This window comes from Phyllobates terribilis, unplaced genomic scaffold (assembly GCF_046119375.1).
Source record: "Phyllobates terribilis strain yellow unplaced genomic scaffold, ASM4611937v1 Scaffold_12__6_contigs__length_324123572, whole genome shotgun sequence".
Taxonomy (NCBI): domain Eukaryota; kingdom Metazoa; phylum Chordata; class Amphibia; order Anura; family Dendrobatidae; genus Phyllobates; species Phyllobates terribilis.
In genome coordinates, this window is record NW_027362772.1 from 260079541 (window position 1) to 260098736 (window position 19196).

A 19196-nucleotide genomic window follows, 5' to 3' on the forward strand; every position below is an offset into this window, starting at 1 on the left:
GAGGATGACGGGAGCGCTCCTCCTAAGCGCTTTCAATAAAATTTAATTGCATGTTATGTTGTTGCAGACATGTGTTGCACTTAGTCATAACTCTCAATAATATGCTCACACAATTAAATTAATTTGGTTAGGAAAGACGCAGACTTTTCTTGCTTTGGAAGGTTCACTTCAGTATATTCTGAAGACCAATAGTAATAGAAAACATCAATATACAGTACAGACCAAAAGTTTGGACACACCTTCTCATTTAAAGATTTTTCTGTATTTTCATAACTATGAAAATTGTACATTCACACTCTAAGATGTCATCTTCCAAAATTATATACTTAACAAAAAAGTGTGAAACAACTGAAAATATGTCTTATATTCTAGGTTCTTCAAAGTAGCCACCTTTTGCTTTGATGACTGCTTTGTACACTCTTGGCATTCTGTTGATGAGCTTCAAGAGGTAGTCACCGGAAATGGTCTTCCAACAATCTTGAAGGAGTTCCCAGAGATGCTTAGCACTTGTTGACCCTTTTGCCTTCACTCTGCGGTCCAGCTCACCCCAAACCATCTCGATTGGGTTCAGGTCTGGTGACTGTGGAGGCCAGGTCATCTGGCGTAGCACCCCATCACTCTCCGTCTTGGTCAAATAGCCCTTACACAGCCTGGAGGTGTGTTTGGGGTCATTGTCCTGTTGAAAAATAAATGATGGTCCAACTAAACGCAAACCGGATGGAATAGCATGCCGCTGCAAGATGCTGTGGTAGCCATGCTGGTTCAGTATGCCTTAAATTTTGAATAAATCCCCAACAGTGTCACCAGCAAAGAACCCCCACACCATTACACCTCCTCCTCCATGCTTCACGGTGGGAACCAGGCACGTAGAGTCCATCCGTTAACCTTTTCTGCGTCGCACAAAGACACGGTGGTTGGAACCAAAGATCTCAAATTTGGACTCATCAGACCAAAGCACAGATTTCCACTGGTCTAATGTCCATTCCTTGTGTTCTTTAGCCCAAACAAGTCTCTTCTGCTTGTTGCCTGTCCTTAGCAGTGGTTTCCTAGCAGATATTTTACCATGAAGGCCTGCTGCACAAAGTCTCCTCTTAACAGTTGTTGTAGAGATGTGTCTGCTGCTAGAACTCTGTATGGCATTGACCTGGTCTCTAATCTGAGCTGCTGTTAACCTGCGATTTCTGAGGCTGGTGACTCGGATAAACTTATCCTCAGAAGCAGAGGTGACTCTTGGTCTTCCTTTCCTGGGGCGGTCCTCATGTGAGCCAGTTTCTTTGTAGCGCTTGATGGTTTTTGCAACTGCACTTGGGGACACTTTCAAAGTTTGCCCAATTTTTCACACTGACTGACCTTCATTTCTTAAAGTAATAATGCCACTCGTTTTTCTTTACTTAGCTGCTTTTTTCTTGCCATAATACAAATTCTAGCAGTCTATTCAGTAGGACTATCAGCTGTGTATCCACCTGACTTCTGTTCAACACAACTGATGGTCCCAACCCCATTTATAAGGCAAGAAATCCCCCTTATTAAACCTGACAGGGCACACCTGTGAAGTGAAAACCATTTCTGGTGACTACCTCTTGAAGCTTATCAAGAGAATGCCAAGAGTGTGCAAAGCAGTCATCAAAGCTAAAGGTGGCTACTTTGAAGAACCTAGAATATAAGACATATTTTCAGTTGTTTCACACTTTTTTGTTAAGTATATAATTCCACATGTGTTAATTCATAGTTTTGATGCCTTCAGTGTGAATGTACAATTTTCAAAGTCATGAAAATACAGAAAAATCTTTAAAAGAGAAGGTGTGTCCAAACTTTTGGTCTGTACTGTATGTTTTGTTTCCATTTATTTTGACTATTTGTATTTGCATGGGGCATCTCCAGTGGTGAGACTGATGTGGAGGACCTGTGGCGTGCTCTGATAGGGGAGTACTTTGACTTTGGGTCTATACTGTACAAACTCACCTGCCTTTCATTGTTGTAGGGCAGAGGAAGACTGAGGTCCAGTTGAAGATTTCCATGGCCATATTTTTGTGGACAACTTTCTGATAAGTGTCAGAATTTGACTAAAATGATCTATACACCATTATTGGACAAACTATCAGCACATTTGGTTTCTGGTACTATCTTTATGCCGATGACATCCAATTATACACAACTTCTCCTGACATCACCACAACTTTACTACAAAATACCAATGACTGTCTATCCGCTGTCTCTATCAGCATGTCCCACCTCTCTCTGAAACAGACTCTTTCCAAAACTGAACTCCTTGTCTTTCCTACTACTACTAAACTACCTAATCCCGATATTACTATTTTCATTGGTGGTTCTAAAATAACTTCCAGGCAGCACGCCCGCTGTCCTGGGGTTATATGTGACACCAATCTTTCCTTCATTCCCTATATCCAATCACTCACTTGCTCTTGTCACCTGCACCTCAAAACATCTCAAGAATTTGACATTATCTTACCTTTGAAACTGCAAAAATGTTTACTGTCTCTCTGATTCATTCTCATCTGGACTACTGCAACTCTCTACTGATCGATCTCCCTCTTACTAAACTCTCCCTTCCGTCCCTCCCGCTCTCTGACCAGTTCTGAGTGCAGCAACCAAGCTCATATTTCTGCTACACTGATGCCTCGACCCTGTGCCAGTCATTGCAGTATTTGCCCATCCACTATAATATGCACCATAAATGTATCACACCTACCCACATAGCTCTCCATAGTTCTGCACCACCCTACATCTCCTACCTTATCTTTGTCCGCAAAGCTCTCCTTAGTTCTGCTCCACACCACATCTCCTCCCTTATCCCTGTCCACAAAGCTCTCCTTAGTTCTGCACCACCCTACATCTCCTCCCTTATCTCTGTCCACAAAGCTCTCCTTAGTTCTGCACCACCATACATCTCCTCCCTTAACTCTGTCCACAAAGCTCTCCTTAGTTCTGCACCACCCTACATCTCCTCCCTTAACTCTGTCCACAAAGCTCTCCTTAGTTCTGCACCACCCTACATCTCCTCCCTTATCTCTGTCCACAAAGCTCTCCTTAGTTCTACACCACCCTACATCTCCATCCTTATCTCTGTCCACAAAGTTCTCCATAGTTCTGCACCACCCTACATCTCCTCCCTTATCTCTATCCTCAAAGCTCTCCTTAGTTCTGCACCACCCTACATCTCCTCCCTTATCTCAATCCACAAAGCTCTCCATAGTTCTGCACCACCCTACATCTTCTCCCTTATCACTATCCACAAAGCTCTCCATAGTTCTGCACCACAGTACATCTCCTCCCCTATCTCTACCCACAAAGCTCTCCATAGTTACGCACCACCCTACATCTCCATCCTTATCTATGTTTACCACTCCACCTGGCACCTCCAGAGTGCTGCATTGCCCTACTCTCCATTCTGCTAATCATCTCAAATATACATCCTCCATAATCTAAACCTCCCACTACAGTATCCAGGACTTCTCTCATGCTGTACTTGTCCTCTTGAATGCACTACCAGACAATCTGGTTAGTTCCCAGTATCCACAGTTTTAAAACTTCACTAAAAACCACATCTCTTTAGACAGATCTATGATATCACTTTGCTAATCTAACTTTTCTGTTTTCTCTTCCTAAATTTTTCCATACAAAATAGATTACTTTCTTTTTTTAAAAAAAAACACATGTCAGACGAAACGTTCATGTGTAGAGCAGTCGGGAGAGATAACTGAGTGCTCTACAGTCAGATATCATGTATATTCCAGTCTGGTATCCACAAGCAAATTCTCTTTCCTGAATTTTCTGTGTAGATATGAAGATAGAAAATCAGCATTAAAAATAAGAAAAAAAATGTAATGCATGGCATTGGCATATACTGTACCAGCCCCAATTACAGGGGAAATCAGATAAAAAAAGTAGTAATGTTGAAATGCCCGAAAGATCTTTTATAACCTTATGTGGTGCACAGTATGTGAAATAAATAAAAATAAAAAGTCACTGCCAATTCAAATCAGTTACTAGACCCGACTCCTTTGAAAAAAAATTAATGTGTCCAATATATAAAAACTATTGATACAGAAAGAAGAACAAATTGTAAAATAAATTTTAGCGATCCTTTATGGCCTTAATTTTTTTGTGAGAAAAACAGACACATATTTCCTTTATATTCTCCCTGATATCTCGCCCAATATCAGCAAAAAAAAAAAAAAGGGGGAGTATGAAAAAGCATATAAATTAAGCCCAACCTATAACAAAGAAAAATGCAAAAATTATCAGAAAATCCAAGAGAGAAAAAAAATTACAGCTCTTTAAATCACATGTATGAAATAAACTTAATATGTGCCTGGTCAGAAACTGGGGTACATGACCTGAGGTTGAACTGGTTAATGAAAGTCAGTACCCCCCTAAAGCTCTTTAAGATATGAGAAGAACCCATATTTTGTCAACTTTCAACAAGATGGCAGACAGAAGCTGCATGTAAGCCTAAAAAACAATGTTTTTAGAGGTAAAGAAAGGTTTTTGAGATTTTTCATAGACGTGATGACAATACATTTGCCATCTATTTGCTTTTCTCTATTGTAAAAACTTTATAGAATCTATTGTAAAAACTTTCTATTATTCTGAAACATTAATATTTTGCAGACAATTTGTGGGTTTTCTTCTTACAAATTTTTGTTGTTGTCAGTAGGATCATAATGACTTCCTAAAAAAAGTTGTTTTTTTTCTCCTGACAGGGTGAAGATATAGATCTGAGAGGGGGACAGACAGTAATTAGTATAGCCATAATCATCTGGAGACACTTCGTAAACCATTGTCATTACTGGGCATGATCCAGGCACACCTCTCTCCAAGCTCACACCTGATTATTTCTACTACAGTACGTGTAGGTGGGATGATCACCGGTTCATCATGACCGCCTTTCACATGGGAATGTGAGAGAAGAAAAACATTCCAAGCACCACATTTCTGAACATCTTGTAGAAACAAAACACAGAGGACGGATCTGGTTTCCATAACTTTGGATTGTTAATAAAAAAAAAGAAACTATCTGGAAACTGGCACAAACTTTTTCTGGTGGAATAGACAGAAGGATTATACTGGGGGATCTAATCAGAAGTTTTCAAAAAGGTTTTTTTGGTTTGAGTCACCATGGCTGTACCATCTCCAAAAATGAAGTCCAAGAAAAAGTCAGCTCTGCCGTCAATCAATGGAGACGACTCAAACTTTGTCTTTCTAGCTGAAAATATTTTCGACGTGGGTAAGTAACCAACTTCTTTTCTAAAATTCTAAAACCGTGAAATATACTTTTTTTTATGGGTTTCACATTGTGGTGAGAGGTATCAAAAAAGTATAAAACAAGGAAAACTGATGTTGATAAAAATGCCAACCAAGTTCTTGTGGTTTGCTGTGGGCAATGCCATGGCTTTGACTTATGATGTTCTTGTAGTTGTTATTTAAATGAACCTTAAGTATATATTGGGTGTTTTACAACTGTATGGTCATGTCTGAGAAGGGTGATATCACCACAACTGGTTTGGTGATGTCACTGAAGATGAAAACGTCAGCTCATTGGCCAGAGTCAAAAGGTTTATCTTCAGGAAGAGGTTTATGGAAAAGGGATCTGTGAGCGTTCTCAGTTGGCCGACCCTATGGCTTTGTACAGACAGGTGATGGCCACTGTCTCCATTAGTGACTTAGAATTTCTTGGTTGAGTTTTCGAAAGTTAAGATTTACCCAACTGTAGGACATGGTCATTTGAAATTAAAGAGATGTTGAATTATAATCTGAATGTGCCCTTGCATCAAGCAGCAGGTTTCAATAAACTCAAATTTTCTGGGTCTTTCAGGTATATATATAGTATACATACAACACAATTAATATAATAAGCAGTTTCTCCAAATTCAACACACATGCACTTATAACCTTTACTGCAGTTCAGAATTATTCACTATCTTCATGATATCTTTGCTTATCACTTAGTAAAGCCCATCTGGCTGTTATGACCTTTTGCAAACGTGATGCATAGCCAGACGTCATCTTTTGGCAGCATTCCAGAGGAATAAGTCTTCTTCTGGTCACTAATATTTTTGGGTTGTCCAGGCACTAGCCCAAAAAGTTAAGAGAACTGATCATTGTCTTGCACAAACAAGGAAAAGGATGCAAAAAGATACAAAGACATTGAATATTCCTAGCGATACAATGGGAAGTCTAGTTTGCAAAATTTTAAGTTAAAGAGAGCCTGTCGGCATGATTATGTAATGTAAAGTAAAGACATGGCTGTAACGGTCCTGTAATACAGATTAAATTGATACCTTTGGTGAAGAAATCCGCTTTGTTGTTCTTCTTTAATCATCATTTGAAGTTTACTGCTAATTATATTTTGGTGCACAGGGGCTGGACTGTGCATTGGGTCTTCTCCTCCCTATCTGTGATTACCTAGTCCTTCCGTCTGCCTCCGGTCTGTGAATGACAGGTCACTGCTGACATTTCAAACAGAGTAGGCCGGTCTCACAGACTGGAAGCAGACGGAGGGACTAGGGAATCACAGATAGGGAGGAGAAGACCCAGTGCACAGTCCGGCCCAAACTCTAAGATGTCATCTTCCAAAAGCACAAGAAAAGTTGTCTCCAGTTTGCTCAAAGTCAAACATTACAAATAAGCCTCAGAGGTTCTGTAATGCTGTTCTATTGAGTGATTAAAAAAACAGAAACTTTTAAGAACTATACAGCACCAGTATGTCTGGAGGAAGAAAAATTAAGCATACGCTCAAAAGAACTCCCTGCCTACAGTGAAGCATGGCGGTGGCTCAGTGTTGCCTATAGTGAAACATGGCGATAGCTCATTGTTGCTTATAGTGAAGCATGATGGTGGCTCGTTGTTGTGTATAATGAAGCATGGTGGGTGCTGGGGATGTTCTTGGGCTGCTTAGCTTCCTCTGACACTAGAAACCTGCTGCATGTGGTGGAGGCAAGATGGAATTAAGTATCAGGCAATCCTAGACAAAAATGTCATGCTTTATATGAGCAAACTGACGTTTGGGTGTCATTGGACCTTCCATCTGGACAATAATCCCAAGAATACGGTTAAGTCCACCAAGGGTTGCCTTCATTAAAAGACCTGGAAGATTTAGACGCGCCCATCACAGTTGCTTGAGTTTAAGCCCATAGAAAATCTTTGATGGGATATGAAGAAGGCGTTTGCAGCACCCAAGAATAATACTGATCAGGAGGAATGGGCTAAGTTTCAACCAGAAGCTGGTGTTTGGCTATACATTATGTATGTAGCAGGTCATAACAGCCAGAGGGGCTCTACTTAGTAAAGACTCATCATGAAGGGGTAAATAATTCTGAGCCTGTGGTAGTCAGTAAAAGTGACATTCTGCGCTGAATTTGGAGAAGCCACTTACTATATTAGTTGCGTTAAACTTTTTACATTGTTTTTGTTTAATTGATTTACTGCAAACAGCAGAAAGTCTGTACATTTGCAATGGGGGGGGGGTGAATAGTTTTGATTACAATATATATAATTAATGTAACACACAACTAAATCTGGTCCTGTCTCTGGCATATCTCTGCTGTGGTCATCTTCAGTGTAGTGTTGCGTACTTGAAGCTAAATTGGGTTAAACTGTATTTAATAGGACATTTCAAGCTTCGATGAGCATTAAGTGGCGCTTTCCCTTGTTCGTTGCAAAATATATTAATTCTGGGTGACTGCAGCAGTCGAATGAGTATGCATGAATTTGTAATTGAAAATTTCAGCCAAGTAGTCAAGAATCCAAACAATGGCTCGGAAACTCAATAGAAGTGCAATATGCTTCATGCACAAAAGTAATTACCTAGTTTATATATGTAAAGTGACCTGTGCCATACATATATAGTAAAGCTCAGTGAATTTAGGTCTAAAATTCCCGGTCTTTTGACACTGCGCAAAACAAGTGTCAATGCTGAATTGGCAGGAAATCACTTGATGACTATTTAGTGGAGTCTGGAAACTGGTGGAAAAGCCTGGGAAACACCATCTTTCCCACAGACATGCTCTGGGGCAAGAGGGCAATTTCCTTTCTTTGCGAAACGTCTATCGGTGGGAAATGTCTGATCTCTGAAGTAGTTTCCGATGGTTTGACAGATTTTATAATTCAGCAATTTATTTGACCTCATACCCACCCAGATCATTGTTTTTGTCTTTGCTGAATTAAAATAAAATTCCATAAAGGATCTGATTGGCTGCTGGGACTTAATTGCCCCATCAATGTTTAAATCCCAGGCAACCTCTTTAATATACTGAGAAAATCCTCTGTAGAAATATGAAAGAAAAAAAAACATTTCCACTGCCTGTATAATTCTAGTTTGTTGCTATTTTTTTATGCATTTCAATTGTTTTGTGATAGATTTGGGCATGGCGATTTTTGATTGTATCTTCAGAAGTCTTTAGAAGTCAACATCTGAAACTCACTTGTGTTATATTTGGGCGTAATGGTCAATTTTGAAACTTTTCGACTCATGTACGGTATAACATTTTTATATGCAGGCTTTAATTCAAGATCTTCAGCTCCTATTCAGATCTATGTGTTTCCACATTTTCAAAGCTTCATAGTTTTATGGTTGGTAGAAGACACAAGTCCATTGAGTTCAACCTATAACCTATCATGTTGATCTAGAGGATGGCAAATTCCCACAAGGGAGATGTTAATTGGCTCATATTAAGGGAAAAGTTCCATTCACCACTCAAAATATGTCAATCAGACTTGTTCCCTGGTTCCATGTCCCATCACAGAATCTCATGCTCATAACCAGTAATATTATATTTTTCAAGACAGGCTTCCAGGCCCTCCTTTTACTGTACTTCCACAGTAGACTGCCATCAAACCCTACATTGTCTAATGCTGATATTCATTTCTATCCTTCCATTACTTCTTGCTAACCTTCAAAATTAAAGGAGTTGCCCTATTAAAACAAGTTATCACCTATCCTTGGTGTTAGCTTGCTGATTGGTGGAGGTCCAACCGCCGGGCCCAGCATCGATCGGCAGAATGGGGAAGTTTCATCTCTGATGGGAAACTTTTATTCCTGTTACAAAGTGGCACAACAGGAAAAATGCCTGACCTCCGCTGCAGGTAACACATGTCCATTCTTATAGGGATAAAAATTCCTTATTCTGCCGGAACAGAGATCGGACGTCATCCGATCAAGTGATAATAACTTGCTTTAATGCAAGCAAGAAATAGATGACTAATATAAAGAAGATTGACTGTAAGATCAGAATACCAAGTATGTAACTATTATAGGGATATTCACCTTCTGGTAGCATTGCACACACACACAAAGACCTTACGGCACATAGAAAGTTTTATTACAGTTCATAAACCTCCAGCAAATGAATAGAAAGCAGCCTCTCCTCCAGCATAAAAGTTGATAAAGAAACAAAATGGTCCATACAGTAGCACAGCGTCCAGTGATGTGGGCTCACCCTTATAAACTACAGTCCACAGTTCTCCGTCTGTGGCTTAGACTAAACCACAGTAAAGATCTTTCCACCTCTCACACCCAGACAATGAATGAGGCAGCTGAACCGAATTAAAAAAAGCCTTTCTAAGACCTGGAACTGGAGGTATGGGAATGTTCAGGCCCAACCAGTTCTTCTGACTGTTCCTAAAACCAGGGCCCATTAAAGAAACTTCTCAGCACTATCCGTGCTGGAGCCTGCTTCTCTGGGTCCTACATCACTGATGCTAGCCACCTCGGAGACACATACCTCCCATACAGGACCTGTCCAGATGCAACCTTTCACTATGGAAATACATAGGTATGCATAGGAGCTGCAAACACGAAACATTAGATAAGTTTTAATCCAGATTCATTGAGAAGTTGCTTCATTTTTTATTTTATGCATTGTAGCAATACCATTGGTTGCCTTTTAATATTCATATACATGATAGTCTATATCCTGTGGTAAACTATAGGTGTATAGTCACTGGAGTCCTAAACTTCGGCTCATTCACCACCTATACAGATCTCCATAGGCTCAGCTCTAATGAAGACTCTGACTCTGTTCATTTTTGTTTTGATTCACGTCATTGCTTTTTTACACTTTGCTCATTAAACACAAAACAAATAAGATTAAAAGATCATTATTATAATCAAAACTGAATGGGACAGATAAATACTTCCACGACAAGAGTCGTGTATAATAACATTAGTAATTCATATCCCCCCACTTCACGGCTTTTCTTTATTACTCAGTCGTACGGTGACGCAGACTTTTCGCTTTTCAATTAACCTGACAGAGGATTTAATTGCAGAGACGATGTTATCGCGTTCATTACTATGCGGGATTAGTTAGTGTCAGATGAATCTACCACTTCTTGCAGTCCGTAATATCCAACCATTTATTCACACATTATTTCTATGTGCCTTCAAGCTTTGGGTTTTGTGCGTCATCCGAATGAAAAGAAAAGAGCAGATTCTATGCGTTTCCCATATTTGATCATATAGGGCTGGTTGGTTAATGTATTGGAGCTGGAAGGAGCATAAAGCTGTCACATAATATTCTAATATTTCAGAAGCTCAAAAAGCAAGTCTGAAATTAAAATAAAAAAACAGCATCCTGTATCTAAAGAATATTGGAGCGGCGCAATGTCGTCTACATATCCTTAGCTTAGCAGGTAATATGTGCTTAGTTTCTTATTTTAATATCTTAGACCATGGAAGTGCAGGTGTAAACTAACAGCCAATTCTTTCTGCAGCAGTGGTCCACAAAATCAACCCTACTTCAGTTATTTATTGAGAATTCCCTCCTTAAATCGTAAAATCGCTAGTAAATGTCAATTCTTCAAGGATATTCCAGTCTTCATAAATTATCCACTGCTGGGACTCCTTCCAATCACCAGACTAGAGACTTGTCTCCTTGTTCTCCCTTGAGTCTCTTCTGGTCAGACCGGTGATCTCGGAGCCAGAAGGTCTTGCACTTTTAGGCTATGTTCACACTTCATTTTTTTAATGCAACTTAAAAGCTGCTTCTTACAATGCTAGCAAAATCTGTGAGATTTCCGAAATCTCATACAACCGCTTTTTTTTTTCCTGATTGAATTGAAAACTGCAGCATGTAAATTCTTTCAGCGTTTCGCAGAGTTTTTTCACCCTTAGAAAGCAATGAGTAAGAGCAAAACGCAGCAACACCTAGTTTTGTCTGCAGCTTTTTTACTGCCAATAGATTAGGTTTTGGTTTCAGAAAAAAATGTAGCAAAAAAGCAACGTGTGAAGATAGCCTTCAAATTTATAGCACTAATGTTGCATTTAGCTATCTTTGTCAGTGCCACAGATTTAACGCTCTCCATACACATTTAATGAAAGTCTGCCAATTTTCGGCTGGACCGGCCAACCATATAATGTGTATGGCTTCCCAACTGTCTCCTGGGGACAGAAGAATCGGACCGATGGAATTTCAATGCCCGATCCTTTTGTTTTCAGAGGAGATAAGCTGCCGGCAACAGCTAATTTCTCTCTCCCCGTTGAAAACACACGAATGCTTGGCTAAATGCTCACATGTATGGGTGAGTGCGGGAGAGACAACTGTCTGCCAAACCAACATTTGTTCTTCTATTTTTTTTCACCTATTTCTGGGAAATCCGGGTAACAATCAAGAATGTTGGCTTTTTGGAAGTCCAGAAAGGCAAAGTCGTTCTGAATCCAGCTGTAGAAGGTCGCTGTGCTTGGCTTTGCAGACACCTTATTGATCCTTTCATCTCTGTAGTGTAGTGGCATCCTTCTCTCGCTAGGACCCAGCAGTGATCTCCACCTTCTTCTGCTAATTGACACACCCTTGCTTGATATTTAAAAACCCTCAGTGTCTCCAGAGAGTCGCCAGTGATAGAACTATTTTCCTGTTCAGGCCTGGAGTTCTAGCAGTCGGCGAGGTTTCTTCTTGAAGTTCCTTAGTGGATAGTTTTCGTGATCTCTCTGGTGTCTTCTCAAAGCTAAGAGTATCCCCTTGTCTGTTTGCCTTGTTGTCTTTAGTTGCAGTGGGGTTGACTAGTGCTCACCCCTCCCCCTCCCTACCTAGGGCCTATCTCTAGGGTCAGTCAAGGATTAGGTATCCTGCTTGGCGATCGGTGCGGAACCTATTTCGGGACGATAGGGGAGTCAGGGTGTTGTAAGATTTGCCTAGGGGTCCCTACTACTCCTTTCCCAAGTTGTTGGGCTTCCTCCCCTTTTCCCTTCGTCGAACACTTGGTCCTTCCCTTACCTAGCATGACAATAAGTCAATGTCTGATCCTTGAATGAGCTTTAATCATGACTAGTGTTGGACTGGGGTGCCAAGGGCCCACCAGTAATATCAACTCTAGGGCTCCAGTTTTCAGCTTCATGCAAATTTGACTTTATCCTCATTCACAGATTTCTATAGCAATAAAATGCGTTGATTGTTGAATAAAAAAGATGCTGCCTATGTCTGTACATAGTGAGTCAAGTGTATTGTGCCAAGTTCTGCTCATATAAGAAGGTGGTGGCCAACTCCTTCAGAGGGGCCCACCAGAGGATTCCCCTGTTCTCCAGTCATAGAATCATAGAATCATAGAATGGTAGAGTTGGAAGGGACCTCCTGGGTCATCTGGTCCAACCCCCTGCTCAAAGCAGGATTCACTAAATCATCTCAGACAGATGTTTGTCCAGCCTCTGTTTGAAGACGTCCATTGAAGGGGAACTCACCACCTCTCGTGGCAGCCTGTTCCACTCATTAATCACCCTAACTGTCAAAAAGTTTTTTCTAATATCTAATCTGTGTCTCCTCCCATTTAGTTTCATCCCATTGCTTCTAGTCTTTCCTTGTGCAAATGAGAATAAAGATGATCCTTCTACAATGTGACAGCCCTTGACATATTTGTAGACAGCTATTAAGTCTCCTCTCAGTCTTCTTTTTTGCAAGCTAAACATTCCCAAATCCTGCAACCGTTCCTCATAGGACATGGTTTGCAGACCAGTCACCATTCTGGTCGCTCTTCTCTGAACTTGCTCCAGTTTGTCTATGTCTTTTTTAAAATGTGGTGCCCAAAACTGTACACAGTATTCCAGATGAGGTCTGACCAAAGAGGAGTAAAGACCGATAATGACTTCACGTGATCTAGACTGTATGCTTCTGTTAATACATCCCAGAATTGTATTTGCCTTTTTTGCTGCTGCATCACACTGTTGACTCATGTTCAGTCTATGATCTATTAGTATACCTAAGTCTTTTTCACATGTACTGTTGCTTAGCTCTATTCCTCCCATTCTATATATGCTTTTTTCATTTTTATTGCCCAGATGTAGTACTTTGCATTTTTCCCTGTTAAAAACCATTCTGTTGGTTGCTGCCCACTGCTCCAGTTTATTTAGGTCTTTTTGAATCCTCTCTCTCTCTTCTCTAGTATTAGCTATCCCTCCTAGCTTTGTGTCATCAGCAAATTTAATCAGTTTACCCTCAATTCCTTCATCTAAATCATTGATAAATATGTTGAACAATACAGGTCCCAGGACGGAGCCCTGTGGTACCCCACTTGAGACATTCATCCAGCTGGATGTGAAGCCATTTACAACCACCCTTTGAGTCCGATCACTAAGCCAGTTATGAATCCACCTAACAGTTGCCTGGTCCATTGCATACTTGGTCATTTTTTCAATAAGGATGGTGTGAGATACTTTGTCAAATGCTTTGCTGAAGTCAAGATATACTATATCTACAGCATTTCCCTGATCCACCCAGTCAGTGATTCTGTCATAGAAGGAAATTAAGTTAGTCTGACATGACTTGTTAGTTACAAACCCATGCTGACTCTGGTTAATCACTTCATTCTTATCCATGTACTTACATACATGTTGTTTAATAATTTGTTCAAAGATCTTTCCTGGTATAGAAGTCAGACTCACCGGCCTATAGTTCCCTGGGTCCACCTTCTTCCCCTTTTTGAAGATAGGAACAACATTTGCTCTTCTCCAGTCTTCTGGGACTTCTCCTGTTCTCCAAGAATTTTCAAAGATTATGGAGAGTGGTTCTAAAATTTCTTCTACGATCTCCTTCAGTACTCTGGGGTGTAATTCATCTGGACCTGGAGACTTGAACTCATTTATGTTAGCTAAATATTCCCTCACAATCTTTCTGTTTACAGATAACTTGGATTCCTCTATTCCTTTAAAAGGACAGTGAAGATCAGTTGATGTTACATTTTCTTTCTGAGAGAAAACAGATGCAAAATAGGAGTTAAAAAGTTCGGCCTTCTCAACATCCTCTCTTACCATTTCTCCATTTTCATCCTGTAAAAATCCTATAGCATCTTTGACTTTTTTTACTTTTGACATACCCCCAAAATCCTTTTTTATTGCTTTTGACATCTCTTGCAAGCCTTAATTCATTGTCAGCTTTAGCTAACCTGATACGTGCCCTGCAGGATCTGCAGACTGCATTATAATCTTCTTTAGATATGCCTCCCTCTTTCCATTTAATAAACATTTCTTTCTTTCTTTTTAGCATGTGTTTAAGTTCTGTGTTCATCCATCCTGGTTTCCTTAAATGCTTTCCATTCTTCCTACTTTTCGGGATTGTTAACGATTGTGCTTTGAGAATCTCATTTTTAAAAATTTCCCATCCTTCCTGGACATTTTTGTCCTTAAGGACATCCAGCCATTGGATCCCTCCTATTCTCTTTCTGAGTCTCTTAAAATCTGCCTTTCTAAAATCTAACCTTGAGGTTTGAGTCTTCACATGTCTTCCTCCTCTAGTTATCCAAAATTCTATAATAGCATGATCGCTGCCTCCTAGGGTCCCAGCCACCTTTACCTCCTCAACCATTTCCTCTCTGTTTATAAGGATTAGATCCAAAGTAGCAGATCCCCTTGTTTTCTCCCCTACCTTTTGGAAGATAAAGTTGTCAGCAAGAGAGGATAAGAATTTGCTTGACCTGTTAGTTTTACTTGAGAGAGATTCCCAACAAATGTCTGGATAGTTGAAATCTCCCATGACCACTACGTCATATTTTTTGGAAAACTTGGTCATTTGATACATAAAGAGTTCATCCATATCTTCAGCTTGCCCAGGTGGCCTGTAGTAAATGCCTACAATGGTGTCCTTTTCGTTGTTCTCTCCTTGTATTCTTACCCAAACAGTTTCCACAGAACTCCCAGTCTCTGAAGCTTCAATCTCTGTGCAGATATACGCTTTTCTAACATACAATGCGACACCTCCTCCTCGTTTATCAAGTCTGTTTCTTGCAAATAAGTTGTATCCTTTTAGCCTTTTATTCCAATCATGTGTATCGTCCCACCAAGTTTCAGTGATTCCAATGACATCATATTTCTTTTCCTGCATTAGTAGTTCCAATTCTCCTTGTTTGTTGCCCATGCTTTGTGCATTTGTATAAAAACATTTTAGTTTGTGATTGGTTTCTCTTCCTCCCATATTTTTATTATTTAAATTGCTTTGTCTTTGTTCTTCCTTTCCACTTCCAGTAGCAGAGATGTCAATAGTATTTGTCAGCTATATGGCTTTTTCTGGCCTTTTGCTTCCCTTCCCACATTGTTCTAGTTTAAAGCTCTCCTGATGAGTGTAGCAAGGCGACTTCCAAATACATGTTTTCCAGTCTTCGTAAGGTGCACCCCATCTATAGCAAGTAGTCCATCGTATAGGTAATTCATTCCGTGATCCAGAAATCCAAATCCTTGTTGACGGCACCATCGACGTAGCCAGTTGTTCACCTGTAGAATCTTATTCCACCTCATTGTTCCATGGCCATCCACTGGGAGGATGGATGAGAAGACCACCTGCGCTCCCAATTCTTTCACTTTCTTGCCTAAGTCTTCAAAGTCACTGCAGATGGTTTCCAGGTCCTTTCTTGCGGTGTCATTTGTCCCCACATGTATTAGCAGGAATGGGTAGTGATCTGTAGGTCTGAAGAGTCTTGATATCCTGTCAGACACATCTTTAATTTTTGCTCCTGGAAGACAGCACATTTCTCTTGAGGTTATGTCTGGTCTGCAGATAGCGGCCTCTGTTCCTCTTAACAGGGAATCCCCCATGACCACCACTCTCCGTTTTTTCTTCACAACATTCTTCTTTCTCCATCTAGGAGGATTCTGAGGGCTTACAAGGTTATTCATTGCTGGCAAAGTCTTATTTTGCTGTATTTCTTCATGGTTCTCCTGCGTGAGAGCCTGGTACTGGTTCCTGAGCAGTATGGGTGCTGACTGCCTCTCGATCCTCCTGCTTCTGTGGGTCACATGCTTCCATTCCTCTGTGGGCCAGTCCAAGCCTGATCATGACTTTGAATATTTTTCCAAACCAGAGTCTCCTCCAAAGGAAATGGACGATGTGTCGAAGTGTTAATCCTTGTGATATTTAGTACATGACTTAGTCTCCTTCATCTTTTGTACACAGCATTCTTGATATCAACACCTACATCATGATGGATATTCAGGTAGTGAGCTCCTCAGCAATGAGGTGTGTAAGGAGTGTGCACAAGATGAGTAATCAATGTAGTGTGAAGAGCAGCAACAATGGAGGAGATGACAGGGAGCCCGGGCCCTGCAGAGACTTGCCCGCACACAAGTGCAACGTACCTTGGGATTTTATAACAGTGGCAGCTGAATTGCTTTATGCTAGGCTTTTTTTCCCACCCAGGCTGCTCAATTAGCCAGGCAATTCCTGAAACAAGTCATTTCAGTGCACTTTTTTTGCTAGAATCATTTTCAGATCACATTACTAGGAATTATTATTAGGAATTAGGAATTATTTTTTTTGTAAAACATTGCAGCAGAGTTTGCAAATTCTGTGCCGAAATATTTTTAATTTTGGGACATTTTCATTTGGTGTATAGTACAGTATTTAATATTCAGTAATTGCTGCAAACTGGGCCCCAATTAGAGTTGTAGAATTTTTTTCTGTTTGAGCCAATCATACTTTTCACTATAACAACGGATCAGATTTCCTAATCCCGTCTAATAGTGTAAACGTAGCCTTGTCAGTCTGACATTTGTATGACCACTTAGTTTAATTTTGGGACAAAATCTTTGCCATACATTGGCTCATCTTAAAGGGATTGCCCATTTTCGTGGTGAATGTCGGCAGTCACTCTACATGGCTGCAGACTTCTTACTCTGTACAGCACGTGCACAGCACACTGTTAGAGTTCTCCGGTGTCGCTACCTGACTGCAAGTATGTGATTTGCATATATGCAGTCACATGTCGACTAGACGTGCCCCGCCTCACTCAGTACAAGTGAATCGAATGAGACCAAGCATGTCTATTCGGAATGCGATGCAAATCACATATTTGCGGTCATGTGATTGCCTGGTCTCGGCGGCAAAACCCAAGAATCCTGACAGCAATTGGTGCCCAAATTGTAAGAATTAATAAGTCTGCAGTACATAGTACTCTCACAAGACCGGACAGCCCCTTTGGGGCACCTGCAGATGGGCGTATGAAAAATCGTCCGAGTTTCATCTAGAAAACTAGGTCGATTTGTTTCTAATTTTCAGCATCTTTTCATCCATGTGCCCTCCGTATGACAGTTTTTTTCGTCCATGTGATGTCCATGTTTGATCCATTTTCACACAACTACATTAAAACATGTACATGTTCACATACAGTTTCTTAGGTGTTATGCTAGTGTAGTAACTATCGGGAAAATAGGTAAAGCTAAAAACTAGAACTGATCCTGCCTGTTTACGTACAGATTAGAGATTCTGACCCCACAGTCCCTAGTGGTTCCTGTGTGTGCTGAAATAGTTCTAACCACAGGCTAGGAGATAGCAACTTGGACTTATACTGCCTGAAAGGCTGTTGAGCTCTTCACATTCCTCCTAAAGAACCGGAGGGCAGAGCAGAGTGCAAATTACCTACAGAAGGAAAATTGTACTGAAAAAGGAAAAGATCCCAGAGTGAGTAAAACAAACCACGAAATACAAAATAAAGGACTAAATACTGATACAGAATATCCCGCCTTCTTCCTAAAAAGAACAGAAGATAGGTGCAGGGTAAATAACATAAATAGCAGAGAGATAAACCCTAGCTGGTCTTTCACTTACTGGCTTTAATCTACAGCAGTATGGCTGAACATCCAAATGAGACTATCACCAGCAGGGGAAAAATATATAAAGCCACACCCGAAATGTGATAGGTCAGACAAATGAGTAAATGAAAACACCTGTTACCCTAAACAGACTGCAGAAAGAATAAGAGAAGCTAAAAACCCGGAGAAAAGGTGTATGTGCTGTGGCTCGGCGGGCAGAGAACCACAAAGCACAGACTCAAATGTTTGAATCCAGCAGCATGACACTAAGTTTATAATAGATATCCATTCATAAAATCAGATGCCACTTGGATGGTCTGTGTGGGATCCATTTTTTTTATGCACCCGTAGACTTGAATGTATGAGCCTCATCCGAGACTTGGACGACAGCAGTGCACGCTGCGATTGTTTTCTCATGGACAGTCAGACCGAGAAAAAAATAATTAATCTGAGCAGCCCTATTGAATAACACGGATCAGTGTGATGTCTGCTTAAAAATCGTATAGAAAATGAGCCCTTAAGCCAATTCTTTCAAGCTAAGATACATCCACTTTCCATTAGGATACAGTTCTTCTTGAGCCTGGAAAAAAAGTGTCCAAAACATTTTGGCTGAAATCAACCAGTTTCCTATTCGCGTCCAATATTTAGACAGTGTAAACTTAGACAAGACCTCCTGAAAGTGTGACAATTTTTTTTTGTATAGTGGTTCATGCTGGATGATAAATTTAGAAAACATTTGTCCAGCTACACACCACCTCCATTTTTGTTTTCTCACATTTTGTCACTTTTTCTAGCCTTAGTTTGGTGATTTTTTTTTGCATTTTAAGTCCCACCTTTTACCATTTTTTTGGAAATTGAACCACAAAAGTGTCTAAATCCCCAAGCAGGTTTAGCAGACCACTTTGACATTGAGTGCAGGTTTCCTTTCCTGATCTTACAAGGGCGGTTGATTAATTTCCCTGAATAAATTACGCATTCCATTTATTACTTCTGACCTTCAACACCATTAGTGATTAATCCTTGTTTTTGCACTGTACTGCTCTTACTGTAAAGAATGCTTTCCTATATTATTTAGAATAATGCTAAATACAAGTTAATCTTAGCTGTAACCATCTTGTAGCAGCAGGAGTATGCATTTCAGGTAGAATCCAAGCGTCATCTACTTGTAGAA

At 40.3% G+C, this 19196-nt stretch overlaps 1 protein-coding gene across 10 annotated transcripts in view; it reads left to right on the plus strand.

Moving 5' to 3' along the window:
- PLCH2 (phospholipase C eta 2) overlaps positions 1 to 19196 on the plus strand; it is an 816520-nt gene that overhangs the window by 110914 nt on the left and 686410 nt on the right. For all 10 annotated transcript variants that reach the window (XM_073656915.1, XM_073656916.1, XM_073656907.1 and 7 more), the window contains one exon: positions 4725 to 5248. In XM_073656915.1, coding sequence (XP_073513016.1) covers positions 5140 to 5248 — 109 coding nt within the window. In that variant the 5' untranslated portion in view covers positions 4725 to 5139. The remainder of the gene's footprint in view (positions 1 to 4724; positions 5249 to 19196) is intronic.